This window comes from Hirundo rustica, chromosome 5, assembly GCF_015227805.2.
Source record: "Hirundo rustica isolate bHirRus1 chromosome 5, bHirRus1.pri.v3, whole genome shotgun sequence".
In the NCBI taxonomy this organism is placed as follows: domain Eukaryota; kingdom Metazoa; phylum Chordata; class Aves; order Passeriformes; family Hirundinidae; genus Hirundo; species Hirundo rustica.
The window spans coordinates 53236710-53262276 of NC_053454.1; the positions used below are offsets into that span (position 1 = coordinate 53236710).

Genomic DNA, 25567 nt, shown 5'->3' on the forward strand with positions numbered 1-25567 from the left:
ACTCGGGTTTCTCATCTGCAGTTCTGCAGGCTGTGCTGATCTGTGAGATTAGAGTAGAGCTCAGCCAGGGATGATTGCTCCCCTGGTGATACAGAATTTTGTTAACTTGATCAAGGGTTGTATTAAAGAATTAAGTAAACCTTTAAATCACTGCCTGTTGCAGCTCTTGCACCGACACTCGCACTCCTAAAATATATTAGTGTGGGCAACCACATCGATAAAAACAACACATGAACATGCAACAGCAAGTAAAACCATACAAAGTTGCACATCTCGGTGATTGCACAGAATTAACATCAGATTATTCCCCACTCCTCCATGGAAAGCTTCAAGGGATTTTTTTTCCCTCTGTTTTAACGTTTTATGCACTTTCCATTTATATATGAATACATAAAAGTGAAGAAAACCAACCCATGGGTATCTGTACATGGCAATGAGAAATGTCAAGGCTCCATTCTGCCTATCTGTCCTTAGAGTATGATTTAGATGCCATTATTTCATGTCCACAGGCAAGATTACCAAAAGATAAACAAATGAAATATAGTGTTTCAAATGGTAAAAGCAAAACCCACCACCTGTACTTGCCACTAAAGTACTGCTAGCAACAGGATCACTACTGATCACAATTCAAAAGGGGAACAGTTTTATACAATAATCTGGAGAAAATGACTCTTCCACTTGGAGCCTGTACAATCAGGTCAGTCTCAACTCAGCATTTTTCATGCAGGCTACTAAAAAGTTCAAAAGTGAGAGTGGAGGGCTATTTGGTTTTTAGTTATATTAATAAAGCAATAGTTTTACTCCTCTACCATGGATAGATGCTTTCCTACTCCTACTCGACATCCAAGGTAACACTCCAAGGTTTCCAGAAAAGCAAAACTCATACTTTAACCAACTCTGACTGAATACTCCCAATGATTCCATTGAACATCGCAGTTTCTGGTGTCCCAACCAACTGCAGTCAAAACACATCTTAAGTTTAAAATGCAGCAGGCTTCAGATGCATCCTTCAAATTGTTTCTCCGGAAGTAGCATTCCAGCAAGGCCCAGTTTTTCTTTTCAAAACAGAACATTCATTCCTATGCTGAGGTTTTTTGCATCCAAAATGTTGTATAGTCTAAGGTGACCACCATGTGCATATAGCACTTGTAGAAGTAACGGCAAATCTTAGCATTATATTTATAAAGAGAAAAAGAAATGCAAAACCTAATAGGAGGCAGCTCTGAAAACACTGGTGTCCTCACAAAGGGTACCTCTGTCACAAGCGTGAAAGCCTCTAATTGCCAAACAAATAGAATATTAGTTCATCTTCACAATATTTTGCTGTATTTCCCTTACTGGTCTCTCTTATCAAATACATTCTACATGTAATTTTCTGCTTCAGATAAACAGCTTAGGTTCATCGTAACAGCCCAGCCATGCCTGCAGGCTAACTGGAGTAAGAGTTTTCATTTTCAGCCTCAGATTGGATGTGCTCGGTCACTCAATGCACCACCAACCTCTTTTCTTTCCTCTAGTAATATAAACGTAATAAAGCCAGGAAAGTTAATGGAGGTTTGCACTACAGTAAAAACCAGGAGAACAGGGTTGGCTGGGGAGACAGCTGGTTGATTTTTAAGTGCAATAAGAAGGACACAAGGATAACTTCCTTCCCAGATTAAGGAAATAAGAGATTTTCCTTAAGGAAGTCATCAAAGTATCTCCTTCTCCCATGAGAATAGTAATTCTTGAAATAAATGTTTTACTGACATAAAATGGTGATTTTTGTTTACTGCTTGTAAAGCTAACAGGAAAAAAAAATACTTTCCTCTAGACAAATGTCACAAGGCTGAAATGCCAATAGCCCCATAAAACAGATTGATACCTATAAATTAGCTATGACATTTTTAATGAATGGAAAATTAATTCTGAACAAAATAATAGCAAACTTGTTAGTTAAGTAAACGTTCTGAAATATATTTCCAGCCTTAAAACCACCAGTAGAACCATAGCAATAATAAACTGGAGAATATAACATCAAGTAGCTACCTCAGAATTATAAGCATAAATCTTTATCCTTCCTTTTTCATGCACATATGTACAGCTGCTTCTGACACTATTCATTACAGCAAAATTCAGGGCTCATAGAGGCACTTAGCTCTGTCATACATTCAGACACTAAACTGAAAAGCACAGACTAGGAAATAGAAAAACCCCTCAGTAAAATATCTTTTATCACCTTATGCTTCTAGGCAAGATAACACCTCATTACGTAACATTTTCACAGCCAGCAGGATGACTGTTTTTCTTTTTTTTCAGATGGGGAAAAAATAAGGCAAACTTATCTCAGGCTATGCAGTGAGCCTGTGAGAGAGCCTCACAGGTACCAACTCCTCATCTTTTTACAGCCTACAGTCCCAGGAACCGCAAATCAAAGTTCCTCTCCAAGAAACACAAACTCAAAAAAACCTGTTCAGGATTTACTATCCCTTTTATATCCCTTCGCTGTCTTATCTCAGAAAAAGGAGAGACATTAATGCTATATGCCACCTTATGTACAGAGAGTATAACTAACAGGAAATACTCTCTATTATGGTAAACAAACCTGTATTACCCAAAGATCTGGATGAAATTATCACAAATATTTTAAAGTTTGTACAGCATTCCAAGCATACCACAAACTTTGTACATAATAGGTAAAGGTCATGCTGTGACTATTAAGGACATTCAAGCTAAACAGATCAGACGCACAGAGCTCTCTGTCAGTCCTGGACACAAAAAAACTGAAATGGAAAATAAATGCAACTGATGATATCCATTAATAACCATGATGGAGGGTTCCAAGCAAGAAGACTGAATAGGAAGAATTCAAGGGCACAGCGATAGTAGGCTTTTCCAAAAAGAAATGGGATAATTAAAGGACCAGGCTGTAAGTTTTTATCACAATGTTACCTATTGATAACATATGTACTTATGTTAAGGAGCCAAATGTCTGCACATACCAGTGAACTGTGACTGCACACAATGCTCTGAGTGTTACTGGGGGAGCCAGCTATGCACAATAACCATCAATGTACATTTATTTTTCATTACTTATCATTACAATGCACTGTTGATCCTTCTACTGTTCTTACACTGTGCAAGAAAGGACAGAAGGAAGAAGCCTCTACTTCCTAAAGGTCCTATTTATGAGTTGTCAGCTTGTAAAGCCCTACAACCATTTGTCTTTCTTAGCAATGTAATGAGTGAAATGTAGTGCACCAAGCCTAAAGCAGATTCCACCCTGGAATCAGTAAGCAGGAGAACTGAAATGATAAAGTGCTATATAATATGCATGCATTTAGAAATAAATCCCAAAGAGAGCAGCAAACCAAACTACTGAAAAGCATGAATCAACGGAGGGAAGCAAGTAATGAAAGAGTAGTATCTGCTCTTGAAAGCTTAACCTGTTATCTCTTTATCTGTGATTTTCATATTCTTTGTTTCCATCTCCACCTCTACCTTCAACTTATTGGTGAAATTGAGATAAAAATTTGCTTTGCCTTACTAGGATATTTTAATGCCTGTTTACAACCCTAGCAATCTCTTTCTGATTCTTTCCTGTTGCACACTTTTACAACCCTCTGTGAGGGGCTACTGACACAGCAAGCATTTTTTCATCTCAGTTTGCTTTTTTTTTTCCCCAGCAGTAGAAGCATTTTCAGTAACAAGTACTTGTCAGTCTTTCTGCAAAAATGAGAAGAGAAAATTCTTGTACTACCATGGGCATTCTTGAGAGCAATGTTACTTTTTGCCTTTTCTGACCATGTTTTCCTAGAGAGTGGGTTAAGGAAAAAAGGACTTGAAGTACCATTTTGAAAGCATGTTTTTATTTTCTCAGGCAAAACGTAGTCTACTTGCATGGTGACTGACATTTCCATGTTGATGATATTAAAGGTTTATTTGCTCACCACAAAATCTAGTGTGTTCTTTCACTCATTTCTCAGGTCTTCAATTCCAGGATCATAAAATAAGAAGGTACAGTATCACTTCAATTCATGTAAGAATTCATAAAAACTCATTACAAAGAAGCCTTTGACTAAATTTGTACTATTTTTTTTCCAGACTTTAAATGAAAATGCCATACTGAGAAAGAGGATTAAATGGACCCTAAAGTAAGCAATCTAAACTGCAGCTATTTTCCACGTTTTGACAATGCAGTTTATATTTTAATGTCATGAAAAATAACAGTATGGTCTTAGCTATATCCAGTAATTTACACCATATCTTTCCTCATGCAAAATTTCAATTGATTTTTATTAGAAGTTCCCAATACATTTCTTCTAGTCTAATAAAAAATACAATCATAAGACAAAATGTCATGTACTTGGTATACACTGATGCTCTAGGAAATTAAAGAGGGAGGATATATTTTTTTCCCAAGGTAATAAGAATCTTATTTCAGATAACACCAAGAACTAAATCTCCTTGACATGCAGTTTGAAGTGTTATTAAAAAATGCTAATCAAATCTGAGAATTTCAGAGCAACAGAAGTCAGTCTGTTTCATCTTGCAAGCCTGCAATGAAGTATTGAGATTGACTGACATGAGCAAGGCCAGGATGAACAGTATGTAAAGGCATAGTAACCACAGACTTGTCAGATTATTATATTCAAATGCCATTTTCAGGTATGCATACGGTTTCCTGACTTTAAGGAACACTGAGTTCCTTAAGGAACTTAAGGAGCTTTCCAAGGGAGGAAAGCTGTCCTTAAAAATCTGCTGTAACTTGGTGGTTTGTTTCATGGCTTATAGTATTTGCGCTGAAGGCTGACCCAAATCATGTTTTTGCCATTTTTGTTAATGATGAATAACACCCTACTACTGGACGCAAGAATATATGGATGAAAAATACTCCTTAGTAAATTGGTCTTCAATCTCATCTCCCTGAGTCAATTCCTTTACTGAAAGGCTTCCAAGAGCAGCAAACCAAAAGAAAACCTCAAATTAATTCTTTTCACTGATTCTCTGCAAGTGTTTGTGATGCCTTCTGATACATACCCTTGCAGCCAGAATATCTGCCTTTGTTTTTTTTAAAACATTTAACAACAAGGCTAAGACGGCTGTAGGATGCAAAACCTCCTGACAAATGGGAACAAAACAAAACAAAACAAAAAACACACAACACAAACCACACCATTCAGAACACATTTCCAAAGAAAACACAAATCCAAAGCAGGGAAGCATAGAAAAATGCTGGCTCACATCTATTGTACATAGCAGTATTAGTCAGTATGTGCAATAAAAAGGCCACTGTAAAATCTGACAGTGTATTTAACTAGCTACATTAAACCAATTCCGGCTTAATGAAATGGGAACTACAGCGTACAGAACCTCAAGTGGAACCTCAAATCCTCAAATGGTATCAACTAGCTCAGATCAAATCAAGTTAAAAACATAACCAAAACCCCCTGCAGATATTTAAGAATCTAGCTAAGCCAACATGACAGAATCAAAGGGACAAATCTATCAGCTCAAATGGGTAATCATTGGGCTAGATCCACACAGCACAACATTTGTCAGCACAGAGAGAAAAAAAGCAGCCAAACTGAGTTGAACACTTTAGTAGTGAACCAGCCCAATGAGGTTAATCTCTGTAAGTCCCTCAACAGTCAGCAAGGGAGAACAGCCAGAAAATCTACATATGGTTTAGAAAGAAGGTTGACATTAGCCACTGTTACGTTATCTCCTGGAGGAGCCTTTTTCTTCACTGACTAGAAATCCACCTGGGACAGTAATCATCCCATAAAAGTTAAGTTTTACAAATAGGTCCTACAGGTACTTACTACATCAGATTACAGGGGACAAATGTCCAGTGTAGTGAGATGACATATGCAGGAGAAATAAGACAATAGGTTAAGTTATTTATCTATTACACTAGAGTTAATAAAGAACATTCTCAAGAGGTAGCTAAAGTTCCTCTTCCTTTAACTCTAGGCTCAAATACTTGCTCTGTAAGAAAACAGAGATGTAATTCTCAGTATACAAATGAGAAATGTTGGGTAGTTAGGCAAAATAGAATCAACTTTGCATGCTAACTGCAAGATGGATCAGAAGGAATAAAGCTGTCTATGCCCATTCCTTGAAACAATTGGTCAAGGCCATATTCACCAAGTCTTGAAAGAAAGACAAAGCAAAAAGCAGACAAGGAAATACTGAATGTCTGCAGACCTGCAAGTTAAAACCATGAGCAGTCCTTCAGCATGGAAGAACCATTAGGGTTAGTGATATTACCAGAAGGAAAGTATGTGAGGCCAACACAGACTTGAAGAGACAGCAAATAAACTCCCCTCTTAAAAAAGCTTCTGCTTTCACACAGGCATCTATCATCTTAAAAGGGCAGACTCCTCTGAAATCACAAAGAGAGAACTAAGCCAATCTGCCACCAGGGCAAACCAAAGCAAGTTCCAGATTACTGCAGCTACAGACAGGGACAAATCTAGAGTCTTTTTTTCTAAGGAAAGGGATGAAATGGCAACCCAGCACAATAAATTCAGTTGGTAATGTCTTTGCTCTCTAAAGAGGCAAGCAGATACAGCACAAGGAAACAACAGCCCACAGATCCTCAACAACATCAGGTGCAGCAAGCTTAATCTTCAGGAGCTTCAGCATCAGGAGTTTATTTTACCATCCTTTTATGCGGCACTATCACGTAACTTTCTTTCGTTGTTCTCTTTTCTGAGCATTTATTCCTGTGGATATCTACATAAACTTTCTACTGGTGATGAATAAAAGAAACGCTTTAAACACAGGTCTGCAGCCATCACATCCACAACTGGGACATAAGGCTGAAGACTGGCTTTCAGCACTCAATCATGAGTGATGGGCCTGTGATTACGAGAGGAACTTGCAATCAGTCCAGCTATACCACATACCTCTCGGTTGTTATCTCCTGTCACGCCCATATATGGCCAGGATGCCCATATATGGCCAGGATGCCCAAATATGACCAGGACGCCCAAATATGGGCACACCCATATATGGTCAGGCCCCAACCCTGTGCCCATATATGGTCAGGACACATCTCTTAAGAGAAACAATCCTGTCACACAGGACCAGGGACACAGCAGCAGTCTCTGCAGCTATCACACTATAATACACAAAGCATCATTAATTACAAGGAATCGAAGTGCAAGTCCCTGAGCTCATCACTTCCACTACATACAAATGAGATTTTATGTTACCATGAACTCCTCCTATTAGCTTATGTCACCTCCTGCAGCACCTCCTGTGCAAATGTTATAAGAGCACTTTACAGGTTGACAGTTCGAGTTAACAAGTGTAGAGAAAATAATGTGACAAGCGGGTGGAAATGACACAAGTATCCCTCTGGTGAGCTTAGCCCTCTAATAGGGCTTGGCAGCTTTCACCTACAAATGTAAATGATGAAAGCTGCCAAATAAAGAAATGCGCCATCTTTTATTTCTTTTAAATCCAGAAAAAAACTGCAAAGAAATAGGAGTTTGCAATGAATAGCTGCAGTGGGAGATAAGTAACAGGATCACCTTTGTAAAAAGCAGCTATATGAAAAGAGTTGCTAAACCACTTGTATGTTTTTCATTTTTCTGATCTGTTACTAATTTTCTAGACTTTTCAATGTGTGAATGATAGATAGCTTACATTCTGCTTATGTGGGTTGAAAGCACATAAAAGCAGGGAGATAGGCTGCTGAAAATCTACGTTAGCAGAAATGCTGCAAGCTCAATTGACTAAAAAGCTAGGAAAACCAAGGTTTACTAGAAGAAACTCTACCTTTTACCAGACCAGTTTTACACCTAGGAAAAACAGCGATATTCCCTAGACACAAACACTTCCTCCAAGATAATTACTTATTACCTAAGGAGCTGGCTCTGAAAAGGATTTCTGTGACAAAAGCTTGTTCACTTTTTTCCCCTGTTTCAATCAGACCGATAAATTAAATTTCTTGTACTGCCCACATCTTTCTGTACCACGCTACAGCATATCTTTTGACAAAAACAAATAACCCTTCACAGCATCTGCAGAATTCAGTGCAAGTGGATGACAAATGAGTACTCACCTAAAGGCTGACAGACATGCAGTTATGATCAGCAGCCCTTCCATTAAATATATATGTAGTCCTCAGACATATAAAAACTATTAAGAATAGCAACAAAGAAAATAAAAAGCAAATTATTTCCCAGAGCACACTGGAATAATTTCCTATGTTATCCCCACTGAGCTACAACAGGACTCCCGCTTCAGTGAATACGAGTGATGACACAAAATGTGTGTTACTGCCTACACTTGATTTTCTTTAACGCATGTATAGTTGCATCAGCCTCACAGGAAACAGCAGTGGAAAATTATCAATTCTACACAAATTTACAAAGAGCCATTCTCTTTTCTGAGCAAAATGCTTTATGAGGGACTAGATATTCACATCATTTGCATGAGTTAACATCCAGGTGAAATCAATACACCTTGCAGTGAAAAATTTATCTTCTTGGGAGATGCAAAATTAAGATATTCATTGCTACTGTAACTATCGACTATACATACAGAGTAGGACAGGAATGAGATGGTGATTTTTGTCATTTTGTACCAGTTATTTTCATAAATATTTCACTTATTTTCTTGGAATCAGTTTTGGTTTTTTTCCTTTTGCTTAACCTACCCTCACCTAAAACAAATTTATGCCAGCAAGTAAAAATCATAAAATCAACAAAAAAGACTCAAATCACCTTGCAAAGTAAGATATGTAAAGATGCCAATCTGTTCAAATAAAACGAAGAAAATACCAAGGAGGTAGCTTTATCACTTACAAGTAGCTTTAATGGACACAAAATCTCACTTACTAAAAGATGGACTTAAGTTAAGGTACAGAAGACAAACTCAGGCCTAATGGCGGGAAATAAAAACACAGTTACCATCAATTTAGCAATCAGGCCTGGCTTTTTTCCACAGTCTGATTCTGGTGGCTTAGTCCATTGGCTGTAGCTTGGTGTGGTGGTGTGTGTTTGTTTTATCTATTTAATGTAATTTATATTGAGTTTTCTGTAATGGTTTGCTCCTTGTACCCCCCTGTTTTTAGTATTGGTTGTAACCTGTCTGCCCGGAGTTAGAGAAAGTCCGTTATATGTCAGTCATCTCTTTCCCCTTTTATACCTAATTGTCAATCTCCTCTCTCTCCCCTTGGGCGCCCTGTCTGTCACCCCAGGACCCTTCCCTGGATTCTAGAAAGCTCCAGGGAGGGGGTCGAGTGATAGGCTGGGACCCTGGCAATCCCCTCTCTTCGTTTTTTGGTTGGCCCCCAGTTATTAGGTTTACACCCCCAGTTATACCCCTCATTATTGTAATTGGCTGACCGGTTGTCGCCACCCCGGTCCCCTCCCCTGTTTTTAAGCTCGTGCACACCTGCTCCCGGGGCTCTTCTGGGCAGGGGGTCAGAGAGTGCCGAGCTCCGTGCTCCCTCTCCCTGCAATAAACACCGTTATACCCTGCCTAGAGGAGTTGCCCTTTCTTCGGCCGCCGTGGTTGCGTTCTCCATCGATCCGCTCGTCACCGGCGTGGGGGAATTGAGAACCCACAGGGAGGAGGCGGCTCGCCCGACTTGCTGCCCCAACCCATCCACGTTGCTGCAGTGCATAAACTGAGCTGGCCTGTGGCCGCGCTGGCAGGCGCGAGGACGGACACTGCATCAGCTTGGTTTGTTTTGTTAGCTTTTTTTAAATCTCACAGCTTTGGAATAACCTAGCAAGTGAAGTCACACTTATTTCATCCTTTCGTATTTTTGATATCCTTACTCCAGCAGAACTCGTCGTCCTTGACCCAGAGGTAAGGTCAGAGACTGGTAGCCTTCTACGGCAAGTGCCATACAAAAAGTCTACCAGAGAATTCAACGATGCTTTCCAGTTCTACAAACGGCTCAAGCTTTTTTTCCTTTAGAAACCTGTAGGTACATACAGGCCAGGCATTGTTTGATATCCCCACACACACAAGCACATGCTCTGTTCTCCTCTACTCTGCAATCCCAACATCTCTTTTACTTCAACACACAGAGGACACAGTGCTTGGACACAGCACTGCCACTTTACCAGTAGCACTCTACTAAAACACAGGTACAGAAAACACAGGTTTTTGTCCAGAAATAGTGTTAGTAAAATAAGTTCCAACAGTGATTCTAAGAAAAAAAAAGTGCTAAAATAAAAAGTTTCTCAGGCAATATTCATAGATGCATACATCCTGTTTGAAATTCGACGTATGGCTAGTCCCTATAAATATCTATTAGCAGTAATAGGCTAATTGGCTTTTCTAAGGCTAGTGGGCAAACCTTGCATGTAGCAACAGAATATCAAAGTGGAACTCAGGACTTAAATGGAATCGTAATTCATGTTAGGATCTGCTAAACCCTTCTGTTCACCTTGAATATGAAATTAGCTTGCAATACATCTATGCAAAAATGTTCTCACTCCACGTCTGACATACGCAGAATGAATGAAAATTGAAATTTCTTTTATTTGCCCAACAATTCTAAGCTTAAACAAAGCCCTTGACAGATTTTGCACAATTTACTCTATTTTTGGAAAATAGATACTCTTTGCCATCACAACACAGAGGCAGAAAAACCAGTGATATGTCTGTTCACCTATTAAAATATGCAACAATGATCAGAGTACCTGATCATGAAAAAATTTTTGTTCATCATTAGGAACATTGGCTTTTCTTTCTTTACAACAACCAGGCTCAAAAACAATTTAGTTTTGGCAGTTTCATGTGCTAGCTCCAAAATGGAGAGCTCCATTAAACAAACTGAAATGCATAATAGAGGGACAACAAAGCATCCGAAAACCTTTTTAACAGACACCCTGCTGCACGGAGTTTTTTAAAACATAAATATTGAACAACAAGAGATATCTTTGAACTCCTCTACTTAATAGACCTTACAGGCCTCCTACTGAGCAACAATAAATATGCCTTAAGAAATCAGTGTATGACTTCATACCATTTAATAATGACACAATTGCTTTTGTTATGCAGACTCTATAGATGGACAAATGCTATCTGAGAGCAAAACCATGCATTCACAGTGCTTTTCTTTCTTGTGTTAGTCAGCATAGCATCCCTGATTCAGTCCTATTCTCTTCCACCTGTAGGTCCTTCCAGTAGACAGCTGAGTCCACTTGAAGCATCCAGATAGAATAGTTTGGAATCCACTTTCCCAACTGAAGTTATTAAAACTGACTACTGTGATTCATGAACCATGGCTGAGTGGTTGACTACTCCTTTCACTTAGGTTCAAGATTTTTATTCATGTATCTGTATCTCTTTGAAATAAAAACCTCACAAAGACACCAACACGCTGAGATTCAGTGTCTCATCTTATCAGTGCCTAATACTGCCAATGAGGAATCTGACATCCACAAACCCCTATTCTAAATCTGTCTGTTCTGACAATTTCATTTGCAAAAATAAGCTTTGCTGGTTGCTTCTCAATGGCATATTTTACTCTTGATTTTGTGTCTGGGCACAGAAAAGTAAGAAGGACACATTACTTTCCCATTATTAGTTATTATTAATATTTCTCTTATTAGATCTGGTCATATCTTCTTACTTAACTACAGTTCTAAAGAAATAATTTAATTTCTGTATCACTTCTATTCTTAGAACCTGAAAAGCAGTATGAATAGCTTGTTTATAGAGATAGTTCTCTGTCACTGATGATGACTTGGGTTTGTTTGAAAGCTGTAAAAATTTTCCCACTGTGATCAGATCACAGAAAATAAACCACTTTTTTTGTAAACCTTAGAAATGATTCAGCGTGAAACTTACGTAGGCATTTTACAACATCAAACACACATCCTTAACATGTGCCTGGGAGCAAGCACTGTCTGATGCCCCATCATGATTGTGTCTTGTGTTCCATTATTAATTTTTCTTTCTGCATAATCTTTAATGATTGCACACACTTTCTCTAGCCTAGGAATGGGGAATACAAAGGATAACCCAAGCTATGAGGAAAGAAAAAGTTTTACAAAAGTTACCTTCTCTCAGACACAGGGGAAAAAAACTGTCCTGACTCTGTATCTGTGATGATTAGTTTAAAAGTGTAGGTGTGAACAAGGCATATTAATTAGGCATCTCAGATTAACTTTGTGATTTAACTTTAACCACAGCCAACATGAATGGAAGCAACAGGAACAAATTTTATTCATAAAGATGCAAAAATATTCTTTTTTCTACAGGCTGAGAAAAGGCAAAGTGTTTCAAAAGAAAAGATACAGCTTTGATAACAAGATCAAATTGCTTTCACCATGTCACATATGTGAGAATAAAGACAAAAATGACAACTTTTTATTCTCATCTGGAGGAAAAACTGTGCTGAAATGTGACTAATGAAAATACTTAAACTATTGTGCCTACTGCCACACTTTCAGCAGGAAAATTGCATTACTTCCCTCTTCCAGCTGAAATGCCTGACAGGTTTGTGCCCACACTGCATATTTTACAGACTGCTGTATTTTCTTCTGACCAACGTCCCCTACAGGGAATATTCACAGAAGATAAAACAAAACTCCTGAATTTCAGTGTTTCAGGTAACAAAGGATTACATATTCCTCTTGACAACCAGTTCTGTAAGCTCTTCACCTCATTAGTTCCCAGCTTCTCCCTCAATTTCTGCCTGATTTATAAAAACATAGATAGCCACTCCCATCTTTTCAGCTTCTTTAACTGAAATACTTCCCATCCTCTTAACTTCCAGATCACCTAGCCAAAAATTTCTCCTGAACTTTTCTCTTTCCCAGTGCTTCATCTCTTCCTTTTCCACAGCACTTGCATTGAACTCCATCCGATTCTTAATCACAAGTTTCTTGCATTTAACTCTTCTTTTCTTATCAGCACTTCATAACCCCACCCATTTTCTAATGGGAATATAGCCCCGTCTCCAGTAAGTCCTGCCCTTTATCCTCCTTGCTTCTCTCTGGATCAGGTTCTTATTTTCCCTACTGCACGTCCTCCACTCCAATAAGGAGACAGATTTCTAAAGTCGGCAAATTTAGAAAGATGAAAGTCTTCCAGGATAACTGTCTGCCAAGTCTACAGATTTATAAAGACAATTTCATTTAGCTAAGTGTTCCCTCCCACTATTTACTCATGTTGCTTCACAATGCTTATTTTGAGATCGTTTCTTCAAAATATACTCCCAACACTTACAATCTCATCATTTTGGTTAGTGACTAAGTCAAAACTGTTGGGTTGTACTTTTATCAACTAAAAGATGCCAAAAAAAGATGACAGGGGACTTCTGACTTCTGGAGCAGTCAAAAACTAACCTCATTTCCTTAAATATACTTAAAAAAAAAAAAAAAAAATTCAGTGAAGAATCTTGTAGGAGTCATTTTTAGGTGCTATGAGTTCTGCTACAGTGCTGCCTGTTCCACAGCATCAGACGTAACAAATGAGTGGGTACATGGGAGTAATTTAAAACACATAAAAATAAAATTAAAAAAAAAAATAAGTAAAAAACTGAAGCCCTTCTTTCTATCCAAGATGTCTGTCTAAGTAACAGAAATAAACTTTAGTGAACAACCTTCTATTAGTTTTCAATTGATTAAAACTGTTGCAGATGTTCAAGATCCCAAAGCAGTCAGTCACTAAACATCTTAACTTCCCTTCTCACGTTTTCTTTGGTATCAGAGACATTTTGTGTCATGCAATGAATTGCTCTACCTATTATTAATGACTGCTTTTCAAGTACCGATGTTCCTCTGTTGCCAATCAGCTCCAAATCATAATAGCTATCCAGACTGCTCATGCAAATAAAATATTACACATTTATCCAACACTAATATTCTTCAAAATCCAAAAAGCCTCTCACAGAAAAAAAACACAGAATGTTTGTTACTTTATCAAGAATTCAAATACAAAACACACATTGTAAGTGCAATAGTTTTGCAAAGTTTGTGTCATTTGAGGGGTTGTGTGCAGTCTGTTCATGAAAACATCTATGTAGCAAGTTATGAAAATTTTACAAGATACATACTAAGTTATTCACCAGATCTATGTTACTTCAATTTATTTTATTAGTTTTAGTGAAAGAATGCTATGAATACAAAAAAATTATCTCAGAGGCAAAAAAATGTAGTTCAGCATCTTTCCAATAACCTCATTTCCATGTATCAAATCACAAAGCGTGATCCTAAGTCTTTCATGGGCTAGAATGCACTTGACTTTAAACCAGAAAAATCTCCTGTTCTAAATGGCAAGCTTCAGGGCGCACAGCTTGTTTTCCAGCCCCTGCCAAATCCTTAATCCAGGGTTCATCTCGTATTGCCTCAAGCAACACACTGGCAAGACAAGAAGGACTGCAAATATGAATGACCTAACAAGTGACCCAACAGAATTTCCATTTCTCACCCCATTACCTTCTTTTTATCAATCAAAGGGATCAAAGGCCTGGAAGAAGCACCCTACCCTGAATTGCTGTAGCCTGGGGAAAAAAATACTGTGTTTATTCTGAGTTTATTCTCACATAAGCAAGAGAATACTAATAGGCAGCTTATAGGAAAGCATTCCAGAACTCGCACTACAGAACCATTTATGAACACACTGTATAGGGACCCACACAGCAGGAAATGATGCATAAGAAAGGAGAAGGGCAAAATTAGTCACTAAGAACAAAGCCAGGGCAATTTTCCTTTTAAATTTTCATTTAAAAAAAGTGAGTGCAAACTACCTATGAATCATCTGACCTACAGGATGATAAACCCAAGATACTGATTTCTATTCACTAGTCATAAATCTCAAGTTCAGTGAATTAGGTGTCCATTAATGGTCTCCCTTATAAAAGTCCTCCAAAAATTTCAGTTTTCCCATTGTATGTATTACTTACATATGCTAACCCATGAAGATATATACCACAGCTGCAAAAATACTGCCCATGCTAAGGGCATCTCCCCAGATAAATGACATGAGTAATCTTCTAGGGCATAGCAGACATTCAATTAAAGTAATTTACCTTCTTCTGAGGAGGAGGTACTTTCTTTTACCACTACTGGATAGAAAGATTTTTCCACTTAAGTATTACTCGTTGTACAAAGGCCATTCCTTTATTTAAAAATCAAGTGTAATAAAATACGGACATTAGATCAGCCACACTAGTTCAGATAACCCTCTAACCTGCTTCCACCAACGGTAACTTCCACATTCCTGACCTCTGTCCTTCTGCAGGGAAGAGATCCCAGTATGCAAGCAGAGTACATCAGGTTTTACCACCTCTTCAAATTCCTTCAGAAACACTTGTTAGAGTCCCAGTGGCCTCTCCACCCACTCACATTACTTCACACCTGCCATCACTGGATACCACAGGAACTCCCTGCAAACCACCTCCTTTCCCTGGCACACCCTGCTCCATGAAGTAGGATGGGGAAATATAATAGCCTGTGTGTACAGAGGGGGATAATCCCAGCTCCTGTGACTTTACAGTTTCTGCCCAACACAGCACATTTGCAGATAGAATGACTGGGCAGAGCCCACAGGCACCACAAATGAGTTGGGAGCACAGTGAGGGTGTCAAGGGAGCTCTGTTTAGAATTCCCTTTGGCTCCCTACCCTTCAATACTGGACTCATCTCTTCTCAGCATCAAAGGCCTTTGCACATCTGGCATACAACGGTGGTCATGGGCAGCATAACGACAGACTCCTCTTAGTGCTACCCAGGGAATAGAGAAGTGTTAACTGAAAGACAAGAAACCCAAGAAAAAGCTTTGTTCTTTTTTTAAACCACAGATCTGGACAAACACCTGGACAGGCTGACAAGTGAGGCTCCAGAGTCTCTATCCTCAGACACTCTGAATCCAAGTACACACATCCCTGGGTGTAGGGATGCCATCCCTGACCCTGATTTCAGCAGAGGTGTTGGACCAGATCATCCCCCAGAGATGCCTTCACGCATCAGTGACTCTGTTTCTCTCCTAATATTGATTAACGTACTGTGAGAGCCGGCAGGGAGCATTCATTAGATTTTTCACAGGATTGTTTCATCCTTAGTAAATCCCTGACCTTGCTCACAGGTCCACAGCATGACAGGCACTGAGCAGGAGGTAAGTAACTTCACCACAAACGAGTTACTTCTTTGGTGGGGGCACTATAGTTGGTGACAAAAATTTTAGCAGCCCTCATGTACAAACAGACTGAGTGGTTTACCTGAAAAAGACTGCGTAACAATTTTGCTGCAGCACTAACCTGTATTCAGAGCATGGAAAATATGGTAATGAACAGGAAAGTAAAATGTAGAAGTCCTAATAAAATAGAAAAATAACCAAGCTGCTTTTGCTTGACAAATATATCTATCTATTTAACCAATATTGACTACTAGGGTGTATTTTAACATATTACCAGATATTTCTGTGCAGAAAAAAAAAATCTTTCCCTTCATGTGGAAAAAGAAATCTATAAAAATATTATCAACTTTAAATGATAAGCAGCTTCAGAACAAGCTATCTTTTACATTAACTGGCAAAACTATTTCAGGGATGTAGTAAGACTAGCACAAAAGTGTGGTTGTTATAAAAATCCGTCAGCTGCCTGTGCTTTACGCTTAGATTTTGAGTCTCAATAAATAGCCATATTTTTCTGAAAAAAAAGAGAAAACTAAGTGCAACACATTACAGGGGACACCTACCTATTGTTTTAGAAGTTCAGCATCCTGTAAAAATTGGTTCAGACAATACTTAGAGCAAGTACTCAGAGTCTTCAGAAAAAAGTATCAGATACCCAATTTGTACTGGTTTTGAATGGGACAGAAGTTTTTTCATAATCGCTTGCTTTTATGGTGCTGTGTTTTGGATTTGTGGACCAAATCAGAGTTATCACAGCAAGCTGTGCTTTAGCTATTACTGAGCAGGGCTTGCACAGCTGTGAAGACCTTTTCTGCTCCTCACACTTCCCTGCCACTGAAGAGGCTGGGAGTGAGCTAGAATTCGGCGGGGGCACAGCTGGTACAGCTGACACTCCCTGACCAAAGGGATCCAGCCATATGATGCTGTGTTTAGCAGTTCAAGCTGGGAAGGAAGGGGGAATGGCATTTATCCTCCAAACTACCCATTAGGTGGGACGAAGCCCTACTTCCTGAGGGAGGGAGGGATGGATGGATGGTCTGCCCTGGGAACTAATGAATTAATGCCTTTGTGTGCTTGCCTTGTGTGTGAAGCTTTTGCCTTCCCTGCTAAACTCTCCTCATTACAGCCTAAACCTTTTCACACTTTTACCCATCCACTTGTCCTCCTCATCCTGCCAGAGAAAGTAAAGCCAGTGGCTGAGGGATGCAATTCATCCACTGCAGTTAACCCATAGAAGCACACAAAGAAATAATTCTGCTCTATTTTTGCTACACACCAAACACACCCACCCACTGCCACGATGATTCTGGGATTTAAAATTGCTAATAACTTTCTACCTGTATTAACATAAGTCAATTCAATTTAAATAATTACTCCAATGTTAGATTAACAGTTTACCCTTTTCTGGGCCATGATTATGTCCTTAAAGAAGAACACAGAACATTACAGCATAAGCATTAAGTCACATCTAAATTAATTTCTATTTGTTACTTGATCTCAAGAATTAATTCAAAGTGTTTAACAACCTCAATCTGATTTTCAGAAGCCCTTCATTTGTTAAGAAACACACATTACACTACAGACATTGATTTCCCACAGGGTTGTTACCCAAACAGCTTCTAGCTGAGTTGACCTAAAAATCCCAGCCAAAATGCTTAAATCCCTATATGCCATTTCCATTTTTTTATCTTACTAGTAAGCGAAAGGCACTTTCTCCACGCTAAATTAGGAATGTAAGGCTCAAATTACTAAGTAGCTATAGTCAGCAGTTTATTCCTATCTAGATAGCACTGTTCAGCCTCATAGTATCAAAGCAGTCCTGACAGTTCTTGCTTTAAGTGGCTTCCAGAGTTTCTTTTCTTTTTGCTCCCTTTCACAAAGGAGCAAAACGCCAAATTCATTGCAAAAGGGGAAATTTTGTTACGTTACCACAAATCTAGTTATAAATTAATGCTGTCAAGTCCACTTCTCATGAAGGGTGAACCACTGCCTTACAGGGTTTGCTTGAACAGTTCAGTAACAATTGATGTTCCCAAATATTCTCCCTCGAGAAGCCCAGGGTAGCAGAGATGAATTTGAGTTAAGCAAAAATACCATAATGCAGTGACAGGAAAAGAATAGCACATCTGTTTTAATTATGACAAAGCTTTTACAAACACCACAGATACCGGAGCTAATACATCCTACGGCAAGTTAAAAACAGGTTGTAGCTATCCAGCGCACATATAACACTGCTAGTTCTAAAGAAGGTTGTGCAGAAGACAATAAACAAGTGTATGCATTTTGCTTACCTAGTTCATATTTTTTATAACAGTCTTGGCATATCTGAAAAACACTCTTTTGTTTGAGGGTTTTTTCAACTTGAACTGAAACTCTGAGCACTCAAATCCTCACTCTAACCTTTCATTCACCACCTTTCCAGGGCAGGCTATTAAGGCATTAATAATTAATGCCAGTCTGTAGAAGGAGAGCATATCTCACAAGATTTTCACAGGCCTTTACAGATCACATTTATGGGTCACAAAAAACAGCCACATTCAACTCCACTTTCAGATCTACTCATTGGTCACTCTCTGAAACTCATTCAACTTGAGCATTTTCAATAGCACATTCCATCACACGTATTAGCCACACATTGCATAAGAATCACAGCTTCCAGAAGGTCAGTGTTAAAGTAACCTCAAGCAAATATGAAAATTACTTCAATTCTCTCTAGACTAGCAGCCAGCCTAGTCTGATCCATACTCAGTGCTTAATCATGTATCAGCAAAATATCATACAACTCAGCATAGGCAAGAGGAACATAAAAAACCCTTTAGCCCTTATTCATGTACATTCACTGAAGGCCATGGGGGGCACAGGATCCTGCTGTTTCTGTCATGATGCAGCAACTGGATTATTGATAATAAATAAGGTAAAATGAGGTAACATTAAAAACGAAGTTATCTGTGAGATGGAATAAGTACATTTTCATGAACTACAAATTTGGGTATGGCCTGATAAAGTACACTATCAAACACAGGAAGAGATTTGAATATAGTGGTTTGGACAATTGCTCCATCATTGCAAGTACCATTTCTGAAGTATACTAGAAACCTGACTATTATCAGCTACGTCACCCCAAATCACTTTGGCAACAAAACTGAGGTAGAGTTACACACACGCAATATCCGCGACACCAACCACAATTTAAACTCCAGCTGCTAATTGGATAATTATCACAGATATTTTGGCCATAACACACTTTCATTAGCGACCTCTGCTTTGACTTTCTGCTCACTCCAGACACACTAGGAGTCTCAAATATTTGCAGTTAGTCTCTCTTTTGCAAGCATATTTCTGTGTCAATCACTATCTTTTTTCTATACTCCCAAAATGTCAGATGGTCCCCTCTATACTAAATCAGTAAATTATTATTTTTTTTAATTTCATGTTTAACTAACATATTCAACTACTTCCATTAGCAAATTGAATTCCTGCCCATGAAATACTGCCCTGTCCATATTCTGATGCAGGGTTTTGCATTCGCTGTTCCTAATTTATGTTTGTAAGTACATCTACTGAGATGTTCAGTACTTGGTGCATCCCCATACAACAAGCATAGGACAAGCATGAGAAAAGGGGGATTTTGGCAAAGCATCAGCACTGGATGGATAAGTAAAAAAAAGCTCAGTAAAAATCATAGTAATACAGTAACAGCACCTTGAAAAATTATCTTTAGGCAAAGCAAAAAAGTCAAGTGAAAACTGAGAAAGGAAATGAAGCAAATTTTGTGGTAACTGCAGTTACCCAAGTGCATGATAGGCAGCACGGGAGGAAACACAAATGCAATTATTTGACAGCTTGGCAATAGGGCCACTGTTAAAGCCGAGGGGGAAAAGACTGGGATGTCCTTAAGCCTTAGGCTAGGATGTCCTTGGTTTTATATGTAATATATAGGAACCACAGGAAAGATGCAAAGAAAGAAATGGCACAGTCAAAGCAAGAATACAGAAAAATAAGTTGCGCTGCTCTTAATTGGGCTGGCACAAGTCAGCAAGGCTGCTTTGCTCCAGGTAAAGGAAGCTGATGATGCAGCACAGAGGGCAAGCACAAAAGTTTTTACCTGCAAGGGAAAACCGTTGAAGCTGAATTTAAGAAGCAAGAAACAGGCAACATTTAGAGAAGATTCAAGTATGAGAAACTGAAGAGAAAACTGTGTTGAAGAGTGCCCAGAGAAACACATTCCTATAGAACATAATGTTCACCCACTGGGACAGCAAGCTGAAAAATAAGGGTTTTTTTAGTTAAGTACTACATATGCTGATAGACAGGTGTGGGCAAGGGAGCAATTGTAAAGACAAATAACTATTATCCTTATAAAGAAGAGCAGAGAGGCAAAAGGGCAGATTTGCAAGAGCCAAAAGCAGTCTTGACCTGCTGTACATATGCAACCATATTTCTAGACCAAGTGAAAACACGTGTGCATACAGCACAGTGTAGCTCATGTCTTGAAACTGGGCAGTGTGATCTCGGTGCTCTCACCATTCTCTCCAGTTTTTTTTTAACCGGAAGTAACGCAGTTACTTCCATCCATATCATCCTTCATCACTATTCTGGTCTTAATGACTTTAATTTGCTAGCATTTAAAAATCTCTACCATACATTAAAAAAAAAATAACATTTTGTCTCTGTACTGATAAATGTGGCATTCAAGATACTCACCTTTCCATATTAGCCACTACTATGTGAAGTAATGGATAATTCTCTTCTTGCTCACACACATCTTACTTTCTCCTAGTTCCAAGTATTGTTAACACATCAGATCTTTTCTCCCTGCTGTTCTGCCTCTAATCCTCTGAGTTCTTAAAGAGCTTACTTAGGGTGATTTGGTGGTCTGATTTTTTAATTTTTTTAAGTGGTGAATCTAATTCTCATTGTGTCAACTATCCAGGTTTACATTCTTTCACTGGTCTTGCAGGACTGTGTATTTCAGACCATTCAAGTCTTTTGTCTGCGCTGATTCACACTTTCCTTTCCTTTTGTGTCTCTTGCACATTGGAAAAGAAAAACCACCTCGGCAGAAACAGCAGATGAAGCATAACTTCTGAGACATAGTTAACTAGTCTGTATGTTATGTCAAAAGATTTAAGTTTGTTAACTCATGAGTTCATTGTTGGAGCATAACAATGACCAGAGTTTATACAGTGATAAGCTTCTCTTAAAATTGCATCACTCTCAATGCTTTTCATTTAGAAAGAGTCTATTATACTACACAGGCTAATAACACCAAACTGCTCAAACACATGTCCTGAATGGCAGTGACTGCTCTCTGAAACCATTCCTGGTGAAACGGTGCCCTCTTGTAGCAGAAACTGGCCACTGCAAGAACAGCAGCTTTGTAAACACGTAATTGGCAATCCAATCCATCTCAAGCATTTGTTACACATCGTTATTTACAGTACTATGAAATTGGCACCTGTGCAGAGTTATTCTGAAAGATGTTCTTCTTCCCTAAATTTCATTTACAAACAGCATTAATCTTAGCCAGAATATAAATTACTTTCAGCACCTCACAAGTTAGTTAAGGCCACACTTAGGGCAAGCAGTGGCCTTGTCTGTAGGTTTGATACATATTCCCAGTAATTAGGAGTTCAGTCTATCCAAGGTTTTACATTTCATCTTTGAAACAAGAGATGACAATTATGCAAGAACACTCTGCTAAGCAAGATGTTCAGAATAAAGAACAATTTCTCAGATGCTCCTTTTTTTTTTTTACTTCCTGTCTCCTGTGAAAAAATCTCACACCCCTGCAGTGAGACTTTAAGACTCCTCACCCCCAGTCCCTCAGCAGAAGCAGCTCACACTGCCTGTCAATAAGAAAAAGAACACAAACAGGGGCAAAGATACAGATACACAATTTCCTCATCTTAACAAGACATCTGGGTGATGCCAGAAAACCGGCATCTGCAGCCACAGCCACTCAGCACCACAGAGCAGAACTGCACAGAAACACTGCCCTCGCCATGGGTGCCCCTGCTCTCCCCCAGGGATCTGCCATCCCTTAAATGTCTGTGGTTTATTTTTCTCCAGAACTGAACAAAACGGCTGTTACAGTCAGCCATGTAACTCACCCTGTTCTAGCCACATAAAAAAGTTGGCTTTTTATAATACTGTGTGGTACCACCAATTCCTTACCTAGTATCCATTCTTCATTAGCATCATTCATTGGTAGCAATCTGCTACTGGGGTGTTAAATATGAATTGATTTATTGTGACAAGTATTTTGAAGAGGCCTTTGTATTGTTTAAATATGTATTATTATGAACATTCAATTCCTTTGTATTTTTTTTTTCTCTTGCTTCCAGAAAACTCTCATTTATTATTTTGTCTTCTGTTTTTTTGTGGTGTGGCAAAGGGTGTTTTCAGGTTTGGTTTTGTTTGATTTACTTCCTAAACCTCACTTTTTAATAAAGAAGCTCCTATTTTCATAAGATAGGAAGGTAATATCCATTTGTACTGGGGGGAAAGCAGGAATAACTTTACCTTCACTCATCTGCATGCTCTCTAATCTTGTTTTAGAACTCCTTGGTCTGTGACTGTAATATCAGTAAGCATAAGCAAATCATGTCGATCTGTGGACAATCTTATAATGGCATGGGGGGAAAAGCTCATAGATTTCATAAACAAAACACAAAGAAGGGATCAGATTACCACCTAATCCCATCCACGCTTTGCCTACTTCGTGTTTTTCCTGGATTGTCACCACCCCACTTCCATCATTAATACAGAGGTAAACAGAATGAAGTGCTACAGCATCAGTGTAGCCTAGTATTTAAATAAATACACAGAGGTCTGCCTAACAGCTCAGGTCTAACAGCCCAAAAAAAGGTGCACAGGTCTGAGCCAGGGTTAACCAGTATTTTAGGGCACATACTTCATCTGCATAATGGTTTGTATGCCTACATGAAACACCATTTTTAAATGTCATTATGCTTTCAAAGCCATCAATGCTTTTGAAAAGTTACATGTTATTCACTGATATTTGGATGCAAACTTCCTGCAAAAACAGAGAAACACAAAAAGCTCCATGCTTTAACAGCACAAGCATATCACCAACACATATCAACAGGAAAACTCTTCCCAGAAAGTACACAAACCTTTTCACAGCACCACACCCTGCAAAAAAAATACTTCTAATATCTGAAGCTGAGCCTGGATCACATTTCGGACGCCTGAGACAGCTCCTGCTCTCTTTATTACTGTTAGTTGTGAAGTCTCTGCTTCTCACTATAGCTACACCAATGCAAGAAAAACTAACTTATGCATGTGGGAATCAAACTCACCATGCTGTTCATTTTGGAAGAGGATGAGCTTGCCCTCTGCTTCCTTAGGCTGTTAAGCTCTTCTGCATTTCCATCCTTTGGTTTTATGATCAGCCGACTGCCCCCAGCAGTACCTTCTGAAGAGGACCTCAGTCGTTTCTCAACAAATCTGCCTTCCCGGTATGGACTGAGGCTATTGGCAAGATCAACTACAAAGACAAGCAATCAGCAATTGTTACAGGGAATTGCTCTCTATAAATATTTTCTTAATCAAAACACTGCTTTACTTGAAATAATTACAATGAAGAGAAATCCCATGAGAAATGTTCTGTGGAAAGCAGACCATACTTACCTAGGTAAAGGTGTCACCTGGGCCTCCAGTTCACACTGCTCCAATGACAGGGATGCTCAGCAAACTACTGCCCAGTCCAGGGCTCCTCATAGAACCCAGAAAGACTCTTTCCTCCATCCTTTTCTTTCTCCCCTCCTCACAGGACACTTTCAAATTGCTGAAAGTAAAATCTACCAGAGCAACTATCACTTGTCCATTGGTGCCAAAACCCATCCTGCCTTACCCTATGCCCAAAGGCAAGTCAAGCTTTAGAAGGGCCAGGTGACAACCTTGTTATCCCTTCGTAAGACAGGGATACACATCAGGTTCCATTTCTGTTCAGCATTCCTAGTTTAGTCTTAGAGCTGCACCCTCCAAACTCAGCCTGCAGTCAGTGGGCAAAATCCCAGTCCAGTTAAAACAATAACACATCAGAAAAGAGAAGAAAAAACACATTTCGACATGCTAGGGCAGATTTAGAGATGGAGAAAGATAAAAGCATAGTAGCATAATAAATGTCACACACGCAAAAAAATCTTATCTTATTTTGCAGGAGAAAAGATTTTCTCTAAGCGTTCTCAAAAACATCCATATCACATAAAAATACATAAAGTTATACTAAGAAATATATGGCACATCAAACCTGTGCATACATTAATGTCACATTCACAATGCTACCGATAATGATACCAGCTATGAGACCAGGTACAGAGGAGAAAGTATCTATTAGCAAAGAAAAATCACAGAAGTATTTTGTATTCACATCTAGGTTTAAATACTGTTTTAGAAAACCAAATGTTCAAAGCAGTCTGTTTGCAACAGGTGCAAGTACTTTTAACTATATCTTATGGAATGCCATGTAAGATTTTTCTGTATTTGACTCATTCCACATGGCAGGATTTTATCTTATTTTCAGTATGAATAAGCCTCTGAATGCTTGGCCAATTTCTAATTTGAAATACATTCTTCACAACACCAGAAAAAAAAAAAGTTTTTTGAACAGCACTAAAAAATCAGAACAATTAATCATCAACTTTTTTATAGTGCAGTATTAGCTCTAGTGTTTCTGTGAACATGAGTCCAATTTATAAAAATCCCTCTATCACGATTTCAACTCCCTTTAGCTGCTTTACTGAAATACAGATTAAATACTCAATTGCCAGTGCATGAATTTGAAATGCAATGGGTATTTCTAAACAACCCTGCAAGCTGCCCACTTGGTGTTCCGCAGTACACTCCAGCAAGGCAGATTCTGAAAAAAAAGCTCATTCACATATGAGACAATGTGTCAAAGAAGACAAACTGAGTGTCCAGGACCAGTTATATACGTAAATGAGAACTTTTTTTTTTCCCAAAAGTGACTGAAGTTCTGAATGAAAAAGGTGCCCTCTAGTCAAAGTTAATTCAGTGGATTAATTTGACTTTCTATTGTCATATATGTACAAGACATCCAACTAACCCTAGCAGTGAATAATAATTAATTTAAAAACCAAGATTGCTTTTGATTGCTTATAATCTACATGCCTAGAAAAATACCCAAACAAAATGATGGGTGTGAATTTCTATGAGTTTACACTTCCCGTCATTCATCTTCTAATACAATCACTACAAATGCTGTCTTGTTAACTGTCAAATTTTGGCCGACCACTTACAGCCTCAGGACTAAGCAAGAAAGCACCAGTCATTAAACTGGCTCGAGAAAATAAACTGTCAGAGATAAATGTCTTCTGACAGGTGTCCTTCACTCAAGGGCCTGGTGCCTTATTTATCTGTATCTCCATAGATTGGGATTTCTAGGCACAGTCTTTCTACTTTATCTTGTTAGCATTTCCAAA

At 38.7% G+C, this 25567-nt stretch overlaps 1 protein-coding gene across 21 annotated transcripts in view; it reads right to left on the reverse strand.

Moving 5' to 3' along the window:
* Positions 1-25567, reverse strand: part of CCSER1 (coiled-coil serine rich protein 1) — a 626082-nt gene that overhangs the window by 506809 nt on the left and 93706 nt on the right. For all 21 annotated transcript variants that reach the window (XM_040065135.2, XM_058420707.1, XM_058420708.1 and 18 more), the window contains one exon: positions 23423-23610. In XM_040065135.2, the coding sequence (XP_039921069.1) occupies positions 23423-23610 (188 nt within the window). The remainder of the gene's footprint in view (positions 1-23422; positions 23611-25567) is intronic.